Source organism: Gracilinanus agilis, chromosome 1, assembly GCF_016433145.1.
Source record: "Gracilinanus agilis isolate LMUSP501 chromosome 1, AgileGrace, whole genome shotgun sequence".
NCBI lineage: Eukaryota > Metazoa > Chordata > Mammalia > Didelphimorphia > Didelphidae > Gracilinanus > Gracilinanus agilis.
Window position 1 is genome coordinate 194,874,729 of NC_058130.1, and position 11,891 is coordinate 194,886,619.

At 35.6% G+C, this 11,891-nt stretch overlaps 1 protein-coding gene across 1 annotated transcript in view; it reads right to left on the reverse strand.

Moving 5' to 3' along the window:
• Positions 1–207: 207 nt before the first annotated feature.
• The window catches only part of ZFAND5 (zinc finger AN1-type containing 5), a 17,039-nt gene continuing 5,355 nt past the window's right edge, over positions 208–11,891 (reverse strand). The window contains exons 2-6 of the mRNA XM_044659481.1: positions 6,940–7,099; positions 6,052–6,163; positions 4,848–4,951; positions 1,346–1,471; positions 208–446 (exon numbers count right to left, since the gene is read on the reverse strand). Of these exons, the coding sequence (XP_044515416.1) occupies positions 298–446; positions 1,346–1,471; positions 4,848–4,951; positions 6,052–6,163; positions 6,940–7,090 (642 nt within the window). The 5' untranslated portion in view covers positions 7,091–7,099 and the 3' untranslated portion in view covers positions 208–297. The remainder of the gene's footprint in view (positions 447–1,345; positions 1,472–4,847; positions 4,952–6,051; positions 6,164–6,939; positions 7,100–11,891) is intronic.

An 11,891-nucleotide genomic window follows, 5' to 3' on the forward strand; every position in this document is an offset into this window, starting at 1 on the left:
ATGTGAACTAAATAATCTTGTCTCCAATATCTGTGCATTTCAATTTATGGTGCAGGTTATCATCCAATTTTATTCAGAGGGAGGGCATATACATTTATAGGGCTGTATCTATCCAATTCTGCCTGTAACAAACACCCAAACATCCTAAAATATCAATTATAAGACAGACAAGTTTAAAGTAAAACTCTGGAGAACATCAAAGGAAAATGCCATGCATCTGCTCTTTAATGTTTTCCTACGATATATTAAAATAAAAACAAAAACAAAATTCAGTCTCTTCACAAGTAGTAATTTAGTTTATATTCTCTGGATTTTTTCAGCCACAACAACTGGATTTTCTTTCCTGATTTTTGCTGCAGCTTCTGCTTTATAATCATAGGGGCAGTTGTGCTTGTCAGAATAACGGTGAAGTCCACAAAACAAATTTCCACACCGGCAGTCAAACCCTGTACAAATAAAGAGGAAGTAGAGTCACTTGGGAAGTTTAGCTCTCAAGTAGTATAATTTATAGGTTCTTAAGTCATTACAGAAGGGGAACTAAAGTTCAATACCTCTATAATATAGAGAAAAATACTTTAAATCTTTTGCATTTCAGCAATGCATACATTTTCATCCAAATTATTTAGGGAATACAGAGAAATAGCTTTTAACTTTACTATTTAGCTTCATAAAAAATTCAGTTATTATTTTCCATTGTGCAATAGAACTGATCTTTATATAGTCCTTAAAAAATGAAGAGCCCTTTATTATTATTGAATATCTATATTTTATTGACCAGGAAACAAAGTAGTAGGCAGAGGTAGAATCAGACATCTTACTTTCTGACTCCCAAACTCCTACATGCTATACATTAAGATAGAAAATATTTACGTGCCTACACATAGTTACTAATATTTAAAACACCTACCCACCAAAAACGTGAGGAAAGAGACTATGACCATGGTTGAAGAAAACTTTCTACCTACCAAAAGTATTTGTGAATTAGCCCTTTAATTTAGACTGTTATTGTAAACCAGAAAATTGTCATTGGGATTTGTCAAGTTTTTTCTTCCTTATCATTATGGGAAGGTTAAGGACAAATAGAAGAAATATATATAAATGTATAAAGTTCTTATCACTAGGTAGGCAATAATGGCATATGGAAAATTACAGCTATATAGCTAAAAAAGGATCTAAGAGATGCTATATCTATACCTTGTATACCTATTTGTTCAATTTCTTAAACAGAAATTCTGATGGTGGGATTTTTCATGACTTATTTTAAATTTAGCATTATGCCAGTCTGACTCATATTGAACATTAGTGGTCTCTCAAGTATGCATGATTTTAAGGCTTTTGAAAATACCTGTAAGGCCAACTTTCTTCCTGCACATGAAACATCTGTTCTTCTTTGGTTTAGGCAATTCTGGAGCTTTTTCTTCACTTCGAGAAGTACTAGGCTGAGAAACTGATGGACTTGGCTGAGTGACAACTGGAGAATAAAAGCCAAGAAATGTAAATTTGATAAGAGTTAACTGGCTGACAGTTTTTTAAAATATCTGATGATGATATTCCTTCAAATGATTCCTCAAGGACTCTCATTCTATACAACAGTGTTGCTAAAATATTTTCAAAAACAACCCTTTGACCAACATTTTTATCAGTATTTAAGGATTCTTTATATACAAACATGATAACACTTTTTATATAGATTTAGTGTTTATAAAAGCACATGAACTCATACTAAGTAGACCAATCAACTTTCTAATTTAGGACTAAATTAGTTTGCAGCAAAACCCAAATAAACTACAACGAAACTATAAATTAACCAGAACATAATTATTTTCATCTAGATAAAACAAAAGCATTAGTTTCTCAAAATGACACTGTTAATCCATCCATATCAATCCAAACCACTTAAATTAAAAGGATATTTTTTAAGAGTCACTCAAATACCCATACCAATCACTAGCATCTTATGCCTACCATATGGAGAAAAGCAGCTAGAATCACATCTCCTCTATCCAATCATATTTTTATAGTCTTAATGGCACAAGCAACTCTAAACATACTAGAAATAGTTACAAAATGAATGTGTTGTGATAACAACTAGGATTATAGAAGCAAGACACAATATTTATGCCTTTAGTAGAGAGCCAGTTGTTTCACTATCAGGTGTTACTCCTTTGTGAATGTAATATAAAAAAACATCCAATAAAAGATATAACTAGCAAATTATGAAAAGCCTCCAGAAGTCAAATTCAAGCTAACCTAAGAATAAGCTTAATTTTTGAAAATCCTAAAAATAAAACCCTAAGGAGTATTTAAAAAACTTAGAACATTCTTCATTTGAGACCCAAAGTAATTTAAACCAATTCTCCAAATATGTTATTAAACTAGTAGCCTTTTACAATTCACTAGGCAACACAGGAAGTCTTATAACCTAATTTGTTGATCCATACACATTTTGCTTAAAAGTTTATATAAGTATCAGTGCAATCAGCATTACAGTATAAACTTTGGGTTCAGAGGCATTGATAATTTGCAAGTTTTGGAGAATAACTCTTTTAGGGCAAGAGCTTTAATCAAAGCACAGCAAAAAGAGTAATAAAACTATAAAAGTGTAAAAAGTTTTAGTACCCTGGAATTCTCCTTTGTAAAAACTTAACTTGAGCTAAAACTGATACATCCAAGAAAGGATAATAGAAATGAACAATTTCTGTTCCTATATTTATTGACACATTTCCTGGGAAATGATAAAATAGTTTACTTGGTGGGAATCCTTAATATTTATAGCTGAAGACTGTTCCTTATTCTCAGAAGTAGCAACTGGGCATGAAGTTAAGTGACTTTCCCAAGGTCAAACTAATTATCAACTCAGCAGATGATAGAAATTTTATATCCCCTGTCAGGTACTCTTTCCATTTAACTGCTAAGCAAAGAAAAACAATGCACCATTAGAAGGGCAAAAGGAATGGAGGGTGAGGGGTAGGTGGGAAGGGAAGGTTGGGAGTTCAGCCATTGTGTAAAAGGAGGAAAATAATATATCCAAAACTATCTCTGGCCTAAAGCAAAATTGAGAATTTCTTGGGTTAAGAACTTTTGTAAATATAAACTATGATCTTGGCCATGGTGTTAATAAAAGTAAATAGCCAAATAGAGATTATGAATTTTACCTAAGCAATTTTCCTGTTAATACAGTAGTATGTACTGTTTATATTTGTGATTTGCAAGGAAATGATAGGACAGAATGTCCCAAAAATAGAATACACAGCCTACCCTGTTTTTCTAGAATAGATAATTAGACAAACATTATCTTCTTAGATATTAGAACAATTTCTTAACTAGGACATATGCATAAGGTCGCCATTCAGTGAATCTGAAATGATTCTGCAATCTAATTTTTACAAGGAGGTAGTATAATAACTATCTCACTTTTTGGCTTTGAAATATGTTTTTGACATACTCATAAGAGCTATTTGCATTGGTCACCAAGTTTTATTTCATTTTACTGATGTGATGATCATTAGGGCATCCCAAAAATGCCAGGAATGTCTAATCTCTCCTTTCTAAACCTTTCCTCCCATTATTTAAGTCAGGAAGACCATGAACGAAAGATAACAAATTGCTAAAATTAACATCTGAACTTATATTTTATCAAGGAAAGAGGCTTAGTACAGTTTCTGAGCCTAGTCTAACAAAGCCTAGTTACAGAAAACGTGACCAATACTAAATCTGCTATATAACTACAGAAATCCATATTTTCTTGACAGTTCTCTCACTGTCACCTCCTACCCAAGCTGGCCTCACATTCAATTTCTTGCTTGGGTGGATTCCTTAAAATAGGATAATTCCTCTGAGGTTTATTTTTTTTAGAGAACATTAGCATTGTATCTGAGTACAAATACATTTCTTCCAGTTATTATTAAAATAAAACCTTATAGCCATTATCCATGCAATTTCTTCTTCAATGCTTATGAAAAGCCTTTACTGAATGCAAAGTTTCACTGAAAAACTAGATTCTACTCTTTCTTTAGAGGAAAATCGTTCAAGCTGTTAACATTTATTTCTCAAATAGTAAGCCTCTCCTCCCTGGGAAAGGAGAAAAAGTTAAAAGTAAAAAATGAGAATTAGTCACAAATATTTTTCTAAGTTCCTTAGAATCTCCAAAAACTAACCTTTTATTTAAAATGTTTCTTTTGCCGAGTATGCTTTATAATAATAGGAAAGAACCACTTTGAAATTAGTACCATATATTTACATGTACAATGCTGAATTCCTTTAAAAGATTATTCTAAAAGTTAAACTGCTATTATGAGAGTAATATTTATATTAATTGGTTTAGTAATTTTCTTTCCTCAGACATTACAGTGGTAATTGTCAGGTTGTATTATCACAATTTTCAAATTAGGAGGATCTTGAATTTGAAGTTTTACTACTGCATATACATGTGAGAAAAACTTGATTTACCACATACTGTGTCTGTGTAGGAAGATACACAAATAACTTTACAGCTGTATAAGAAATGAACAGCTGTTCAGTCACTTCACAAGCTAACAGCAACTTACTAATACCTTAACCAAAGGAGTGAAGGACCTAATCATCATGGAAATTAGTACATGTAGATTTTGGGTAAAAAGTGACTTTAAAGATCTCAAACCATCCCTTCATTTCTACTTAAAGTTCCATATTACTAAATGCTTCGTTACATTAAAAGTAATTATTTTAGATCAATACTTAATAGTGCAAAATATTTTTTCTTCCATTCTTCTATGAAATTGTGATAATCCCCATATAAATCTTCTCTTCAGAATTCAGAGGAGCATTCAGAAGGACCTTCAATTAATGTTAAGCAATTAAAAGCATACCTGGCTCTGATGCCTCTGTTTTCGGTGTGGTTATTTTGTCTTCTCTTGAAATGCTCATTTCTGTCATTTGCTGCGTTACAGGCAAAGCGGCCACAGGCACATTTCTATTTGAGTTTAGCAAAATAAAGATTTTAAAAAGGCATTAGTAGCTTGATGTTTTAAGTATGTGTATTTTCAAAATATTTTAGCTTCTTGGGTACTTCCTTTTAAACTTGATACAGCTAAAAGATATATGAAGATGCCTATTTTGTCTCTGCAGCAGTTTTAATTAAAATACTTTTATGCTTTCTAGTTCTTATTTTAACAAATGCCTTTTTCCTTAAGAGAAAAGGCCAGTTCTTATACAATGTAGGAATTTAAGAGTTTACTGAATGGGCTCATCTATAATTTCTGACTAATAGTCACTCTTTCTTTTAAATAAAGAGGACAACTACCATTCTCTCTTTTTCTCTGTACATAGGCTAATGATCAAGCAACATAAATTCTGATTAGTTACAACAAACAAGATTCTCCTGAACTAATTATATATTTTGATCATTTTGTGTAAGTTTGATCTTTGCATTTTAATGCATTTAAACTTTCTCCTGATTGCTAGATTTGAGGTTCCTTGAGAGAAGGGATAATTAGGTCTTGTTCATCTCTTAAATCCACCTCCCTATTATCTTGAGTTGAATTAAAGGCTGAATGACTAGTACTTAGCAATAGTACCAAATTGCCAAGGTTACAAAGTTGAATTATACTCCCATTTAAGTCGATCAAGTCAAGTGTGTTATTTATTGCCTTTGTGCCCTCATTTAAGATTTAAAATATACAAAGCCAGGGCAGCTAGTAGCATAGTTGATAAAGTGCCATGGCCTAGAGAACTTCAGTTCAAATTTGGCTTCAGACCCTTCCTACCTGTATGACCCTGGGCAAGTCACTTAACCCACAATTACCTAGCCCTTGGAATTGATACTAAGACAGAAGGTAAAGGCTGTAACAAATAAACAAATAAAAAAGTTAAAATGTGCTCTTTATCTGAAAATTTGAATCCCAAAGGAACAAAGATTTAATATTAAGTAGAACATCCTGAGCATTTTCTTTACAGGAGCTGAAATATTTATATTTTCATTCAAACATCTAAACATTTTAGAATATGGCACATCTTTAGTCACTTATGTTTTATAATATAATACACAAAAATAAACTGAAAACAAAATCTTACCTTGATTTTTCAGATGTGCTGCCAGCAGCACCTTCACAGTTGTTTAAACTAGCTTCTGCTCTTTGAACTGATGCAGAGTCTGAGGTAGGACTGTTGGAACCACTAGCTGATCCTGTAAAACAAAAACAGGAACAGTAGATTGGGAGATACTTCTTAAAGATTCAGGTAGGAAAAATTTTCCAACCTACAAGATGTCCAAAGCTGGAAAAAGCCACCTAAGTAGATATTGAGTTTCTCATCACTGGAAGAGCAGAGGCTAGGTGACCACTTGTCAAGAGAATGTTGTAGGAGGGACTTCCTGTTCAGGTACAATTGGACTAGACGTCCAAAAGATTCCTCATAACTCTTGAAATTTTTTTGCAATTTCTAATCATTTGTCTACTATCAAGTAACCTTAAAGATTTTTCCATATTAATAAATAACCACACATAAAATGTTTAGGTATATTGATCTTCTAATCACCTTTACTATGTTGGCAGAATCCTCTACTTATTCCTAGGGTGATGGTTCAAACAAAATATAAAATGACACATCCAAAGCATTCTTGAAGCATGGAGCAAGTTCTCAAAATATAAAAAAAAGCTAAATCATTATGCAGCAATCCCTGCTCCAATCCCTCAAGTAGGTTCTTGAGGGCAAGGGCCTATTTGCATTTTTCTTTCTCTCCAGCACCTTGCAAAGTGCACTGCACATAGTAGGTGCTACACACTTCTTGAATTGAGTAAATTGCCAAGTATTTTGCTGTTGCCTTTTGTTAAGTTCTCAAATTTCTGCCCTCAGGTTCCAGTAGATTTCAGTATAGGTCCCCAGCTTCAGTTCACATACTTGTTTCTAGAGTTCTTTTTGCCACTTCTTCAAATGTTATGATTTTCCTTGGCAACAACTTACCCATTGGGCTCATTCTGCCACTATTCTGCTGCCGCTGAAGATGTTCTTTGTAGCAAACTGAACACATGCCATTTGTCCTAGGATTTCCATAAAACCCACATCCTGTGCTACACAGCATGGGCCCTGGGGTCTGGTTTGTCTCCTGAGCCATTTCTCTGGGCTGTAAATAAAACCAGAAAAAAAAATGCATTAGAAGCTGGCATATCACCAAAATCAATCATTGAGTTGGTATGATATCATCAGTATCTTTGCTTTTTCTAGAAACAAATGACATCAGCATTCTTAATCGAAGCAGAAACTACTCATAATGAATGTTGGTAGCAGAAAATATTAAATTTTTGTCCCTTTTTGTGAACCGATGGCATTTTCATATTGAAAAATTCTAAAACCATACATTCATCTTTTTCTCATCATTAATGATTAATTTCCATTATATTACTTCTCAAAAATGACTGATTCTTTCAGGAAGAGAACAAAGCAATGTAACTTTTCATAAACTTTAAGATTTAGTATTATTATTTTATCATTCTATTTTGTTCCTTTAAGTAATTTCATAAACAATATGTAAATTATCTACTCAGTTAAATATTTGGATGAGTAGAAGAAAAAACCCCCCAATATAATGGGCTTGATAGGGAATCTCAACTTGTCTTCTTTTAAAGCTCGAAAAGTGTTTATAAAGTTACAGAGGGAGTTTAAACAAGGTAGTGTTTGTAATCTGACCCAGCCTGTTAACTGGCAACAACATATGTGCAGATCCTTAAGTACCTCTAGGTCAGTTACTTCTTATGAAATCCCTCCTTTTACTCTATATTTGAAGAAAATTATTTCTTTAAGTACTTAAAAGATTAACTATTGTTGATAAATTTACTTTAAGTTAATCAATTTCATCAATTTCTAGATTACTCAGCCAAGGACTCTATTGAGATAAATTTAGAACAAATGCTCCTCCATATCCTACTTTCTAGCAGGCAACAAAACTTTGCTGCTCCTGGGAACAGGGACATGGAAAAGTTATGGCATTATAAATACTTCACCTTTACTAGTAGTTAATCTCTCTGATGCAAGGTTACTAGATAGAACTCGATATAGCAACCAAATCCTTGTGTTTCCAAGGGCACCGTTATAATTGGCATTCAGTTTAATCAACTGATCTGCCAGAAATTGAAGAGTAATTTAAGTTCAGTAGGTTGTCTCCTGGATAAAAATTCCCTGTACTTAGAGGAAAGTAAACTATAAGATTTTTAAAAAATAGATATTGGAAGGCTTTCAGGTCATTCTAAAATATTAGTATAATTGCCAGTAGCAAAATTTTAAAAGGCTTATGGAACATTTCAATTCTTTAAAAAACTAATTAAACCATAACCGAGAAACTTGAAAATTTTGGTTAACTATACTAAAAAGAACTGTAAGCATAGATAATTGAAGGAAATCTTAAGAAAATTAAATACTATAAAATGTTTTGGAAATTTTAAAAGTAGTTATTCCAATACTTTTATTTTTAGTACTATTTTTCATTGCATCCCTAAAATAATAAACAATGGAGGGTTAATATTCTTCTAGCTGGAATCCCAAATTCAACAACCTTTTGTAAGCGCCTATATGTACAAGTTGGCTATTAGTGCTTAAAATACAGATGACAGAAAAAACAGCCTCCTGGAAAAGAATTTTCTATTTTTTTTGGGGGGAGGGGATTACAAACAAGTAAATACAAGATAATTTGAGGAGGGGAGAGGTAAACTAAGAGGAAGAAAAACAAGAAAAATTCCCATCAGGAAGGAACACTGGAGTCAAAATGAAATAAGGAAGCTAAAAGCTCTTTAGAAGCAAGAGATTAAAAAGGAGTAACATTACAACAAGTATTGAGGTTGGTCTGTGTAAAGGCACTTGGGCAGGAGTATATTTCAATTTTAATATGAATTTAGTATAAGCCTAAGTAAGAGATAGATTATTGATTATATTAACGAAAACACTGCATGCATATGTAGTCATGTACTTGTTCCCAGATTTGACTTCCTATTATTAGCTAGCTGCCTGTCCCTTTAAATAGGATGTAGGGAAATTTAGCTTACTCATTTTAAGAGCTGGATATTATAAACATATTTCATCGTTGCCCTATTATTTAGAAAACTGGCTTAAAAGTATTTTTACTAAGATATTTTAAAACAGTACCAAATATACCCTTCGGTGATTTATGCAAATGAAAACTTGATGGCCTACCAAGTTCCAAGTACACCGGATCTCTACAATGCAGAAAGTCAAACTCAATTTCAAGTTACTACTCTTCCAATGACTAAAATTATGCTTGTTACAGATCCAAGTATCACTTGACAACACCTTTAAAAGTAAGCTACAATATAAAAATTCATAAACACCATACACATTAAGTCTCAATCTGATTAATATTTTAATTAATTCAAATCTGAAAATTAAGGACTGTCTTTTTCTAGTTGCTTTGAGGCACGTAAGTAGCAAATTATGGGGGACAACAAAACAAAATGAAAATAAAAAATAACCAATATGTCCACTTGGCATATCAAAATTTGTTACTTGCTTCTCTACCCAAGAGAATACATAAAAAAATGTGCCTGCTAAAGAACTCCAGCTGGTCTAAGATAAAAGCTAGTAGGAAACCAGCATGCTCTACCTTGCTTTCTATCTCCCTGCTTTCCCCTAGAAAGCCAGTTTTAAATGCCATCACGTGTGCTCTGCTTGCTTTAATACTTCTCAGAAGCTTAGATCACATGGGTGGGTACATTAGCTTCCGCCTGTCACAAGGCTGCAATGTGACAGGCTGAGGTGGAGGCTCTCACATACAACCTCGTCAACAGGGGCCTCTGAAATCAGCTTCTATTTATATCCCAGAGGCTGCCAACTCCTACAAGACCTAAAGAACTAAGGCTGTGGAACTCCTACAACTACAGTAATGGGAAAATTTTAAATCCCATTAATACTGCTCCAGTTTCTTTTATGTAAGGAAGGAGGACAATCTAAACTTCCATATAGAAGGCAGCATCATGAATCAGTCAATTTAAAAGCCCCAGACTTTCCAATATGATAAGGAACAGCTGAGAGGACCGGCAAGGCAAGTCATGCTAACTAGTGAATTCTGCACATAAACTTTTTTGGGGGCGGGGAGGCCTGTTTACCATTAGTCAGGTTATCAAGTAATCATTTTGTAAAGGATAATGATGCCTTTTGTTAAGGACTGAAACAGGAATTAATTGGGTCGCATTTCTCAGTGATTAAATGTTAGAGCTGCAACAATATTGTAAAAGTTGCTTCCACAAGAGAAATGCCCCTTTTAACTCATCTAAAAAAAAACAAAAACAAAAACAAAAAAAAAAAAAAACAGGCAAGTAACAAAATCTTCAAATTCCTAATTAAAACAAGGTACCTTTATTTTCCCTTCATGGAAATGTAGTTCTTTGGGTTGACATAATAAACTTTTGATTTGTGGGTAATTCTTAAAATCAGCATCCCTAAACTATCAGTTCAAATTAACTAGTATATTTTCACAAACTCGGGGATTCAAAAGGATACTGATGAGAAGGGAAGAGGAGATGGGATAGAAACCTATCTTAACTTAAGGATGAGAGAAGAAAGCCCTTTAAGGTAAAAAAATTGTATTCCTTAGAATAACGTGAAAGACAGGACAAATAGTATTTAGGTCACAGAGACCCAGTTTCAAACCCAATAACCTTGACTAGAATAACAAAGTCACAAAAGGCCCACACTCAAGAATAAGAATAGGGTGGATGGCAAGTCCCCTAAACCCTTCCTAAAAATGCAAGCTTTGAGCACCTTTTTGGCAAGGTATGTTCCATGGACTTTTAAGGGAAATGGATTAAAAAGGATCTCACGTTCACGACCTACAACCGGAGTGACCTGGAACAAAAGAGAAAGCTATATACTTTTGGCAAACTAGGGACAGCTAGGGGCAAATACACAAAAGAGAGAGGGTGGTGGTGTGAAACAGGGGATAGCAACACCTCCCTCCCAAAAAAGTCTGGGGAAAGTCTGCTCCTCTGTGAAACAAAGCCGACAGTATTGTATAGCCTGTTAAAAAACAGCTACAGTGTTCGACCTTAGAGAAGGGGGGGGCTCTCCCCCCCGCCGCCCCCCCACCCAGGCCTAGGACAAGACCTGCATGGCCTGGTGAGGAACAAAATCACTGAGTCATGCTTAACAAACTCATCAGCATCCCAGGTTTACCACCCCTTCTGGCCCTTCCCCCTCTTCATATACCAAACCTGAACCCTCTCGGTTGCTAGGGGTCAGCTAAGGGGGGGGGGGGGAAGATGAGACACACACACACAGTCTTACACCCGGATGAGGGACCCGGGAACGCGATGCAGCCCTAAGTCCTCCTCCCTCCCCTCCTCTCTTTGTTTCTTTCTCCCTTTCTTTCCTGGCCCAGGGCAGCAGCAGCCACCGAGTCAGAAGAGGTTTAAAAAAGCAGCCTCTTTCTGAGTAATTTCTAAGGGCGATGGTTGGGGGTGGCGGTTTCCACGTCCTCGCCACGAAGAGGCCGCCGCATTGGGGTGGGATAAAGGAGAGATGGAGGGGAGGGAGGAGGAAGCTGGGGGAGAAGGGCCCGGGACCACGACGACAAGATGACGCCGCCACCGCCGCCGCCTTTGTACTTCTTCGGCGGCCTTGCTCCCTCGCTCCCCCTCCCCAGGCCTCGCGCAGGTGGGCCCCCCTCCCCTCCAGGCCCGGCCCACCCGGCTCAGGCCCAGCACGCTCGCCCCTAGGCCCGTGCTCCGCGAGCTCGTTCCGGAGAACAATTTCTATCCCGACGGGCCTCGGTTCCCCCGGGAGGGAGCGCCACCCGCCCCCCCCCAGTTCTCGCCCCATATATGGAAGGCCCTAAAGCACTTTCTTCTGGACCGCCCGTTCACCCTACCGGCAACGCATTACCGCCCCCCCCCTTAACCGTCCAATTCCCC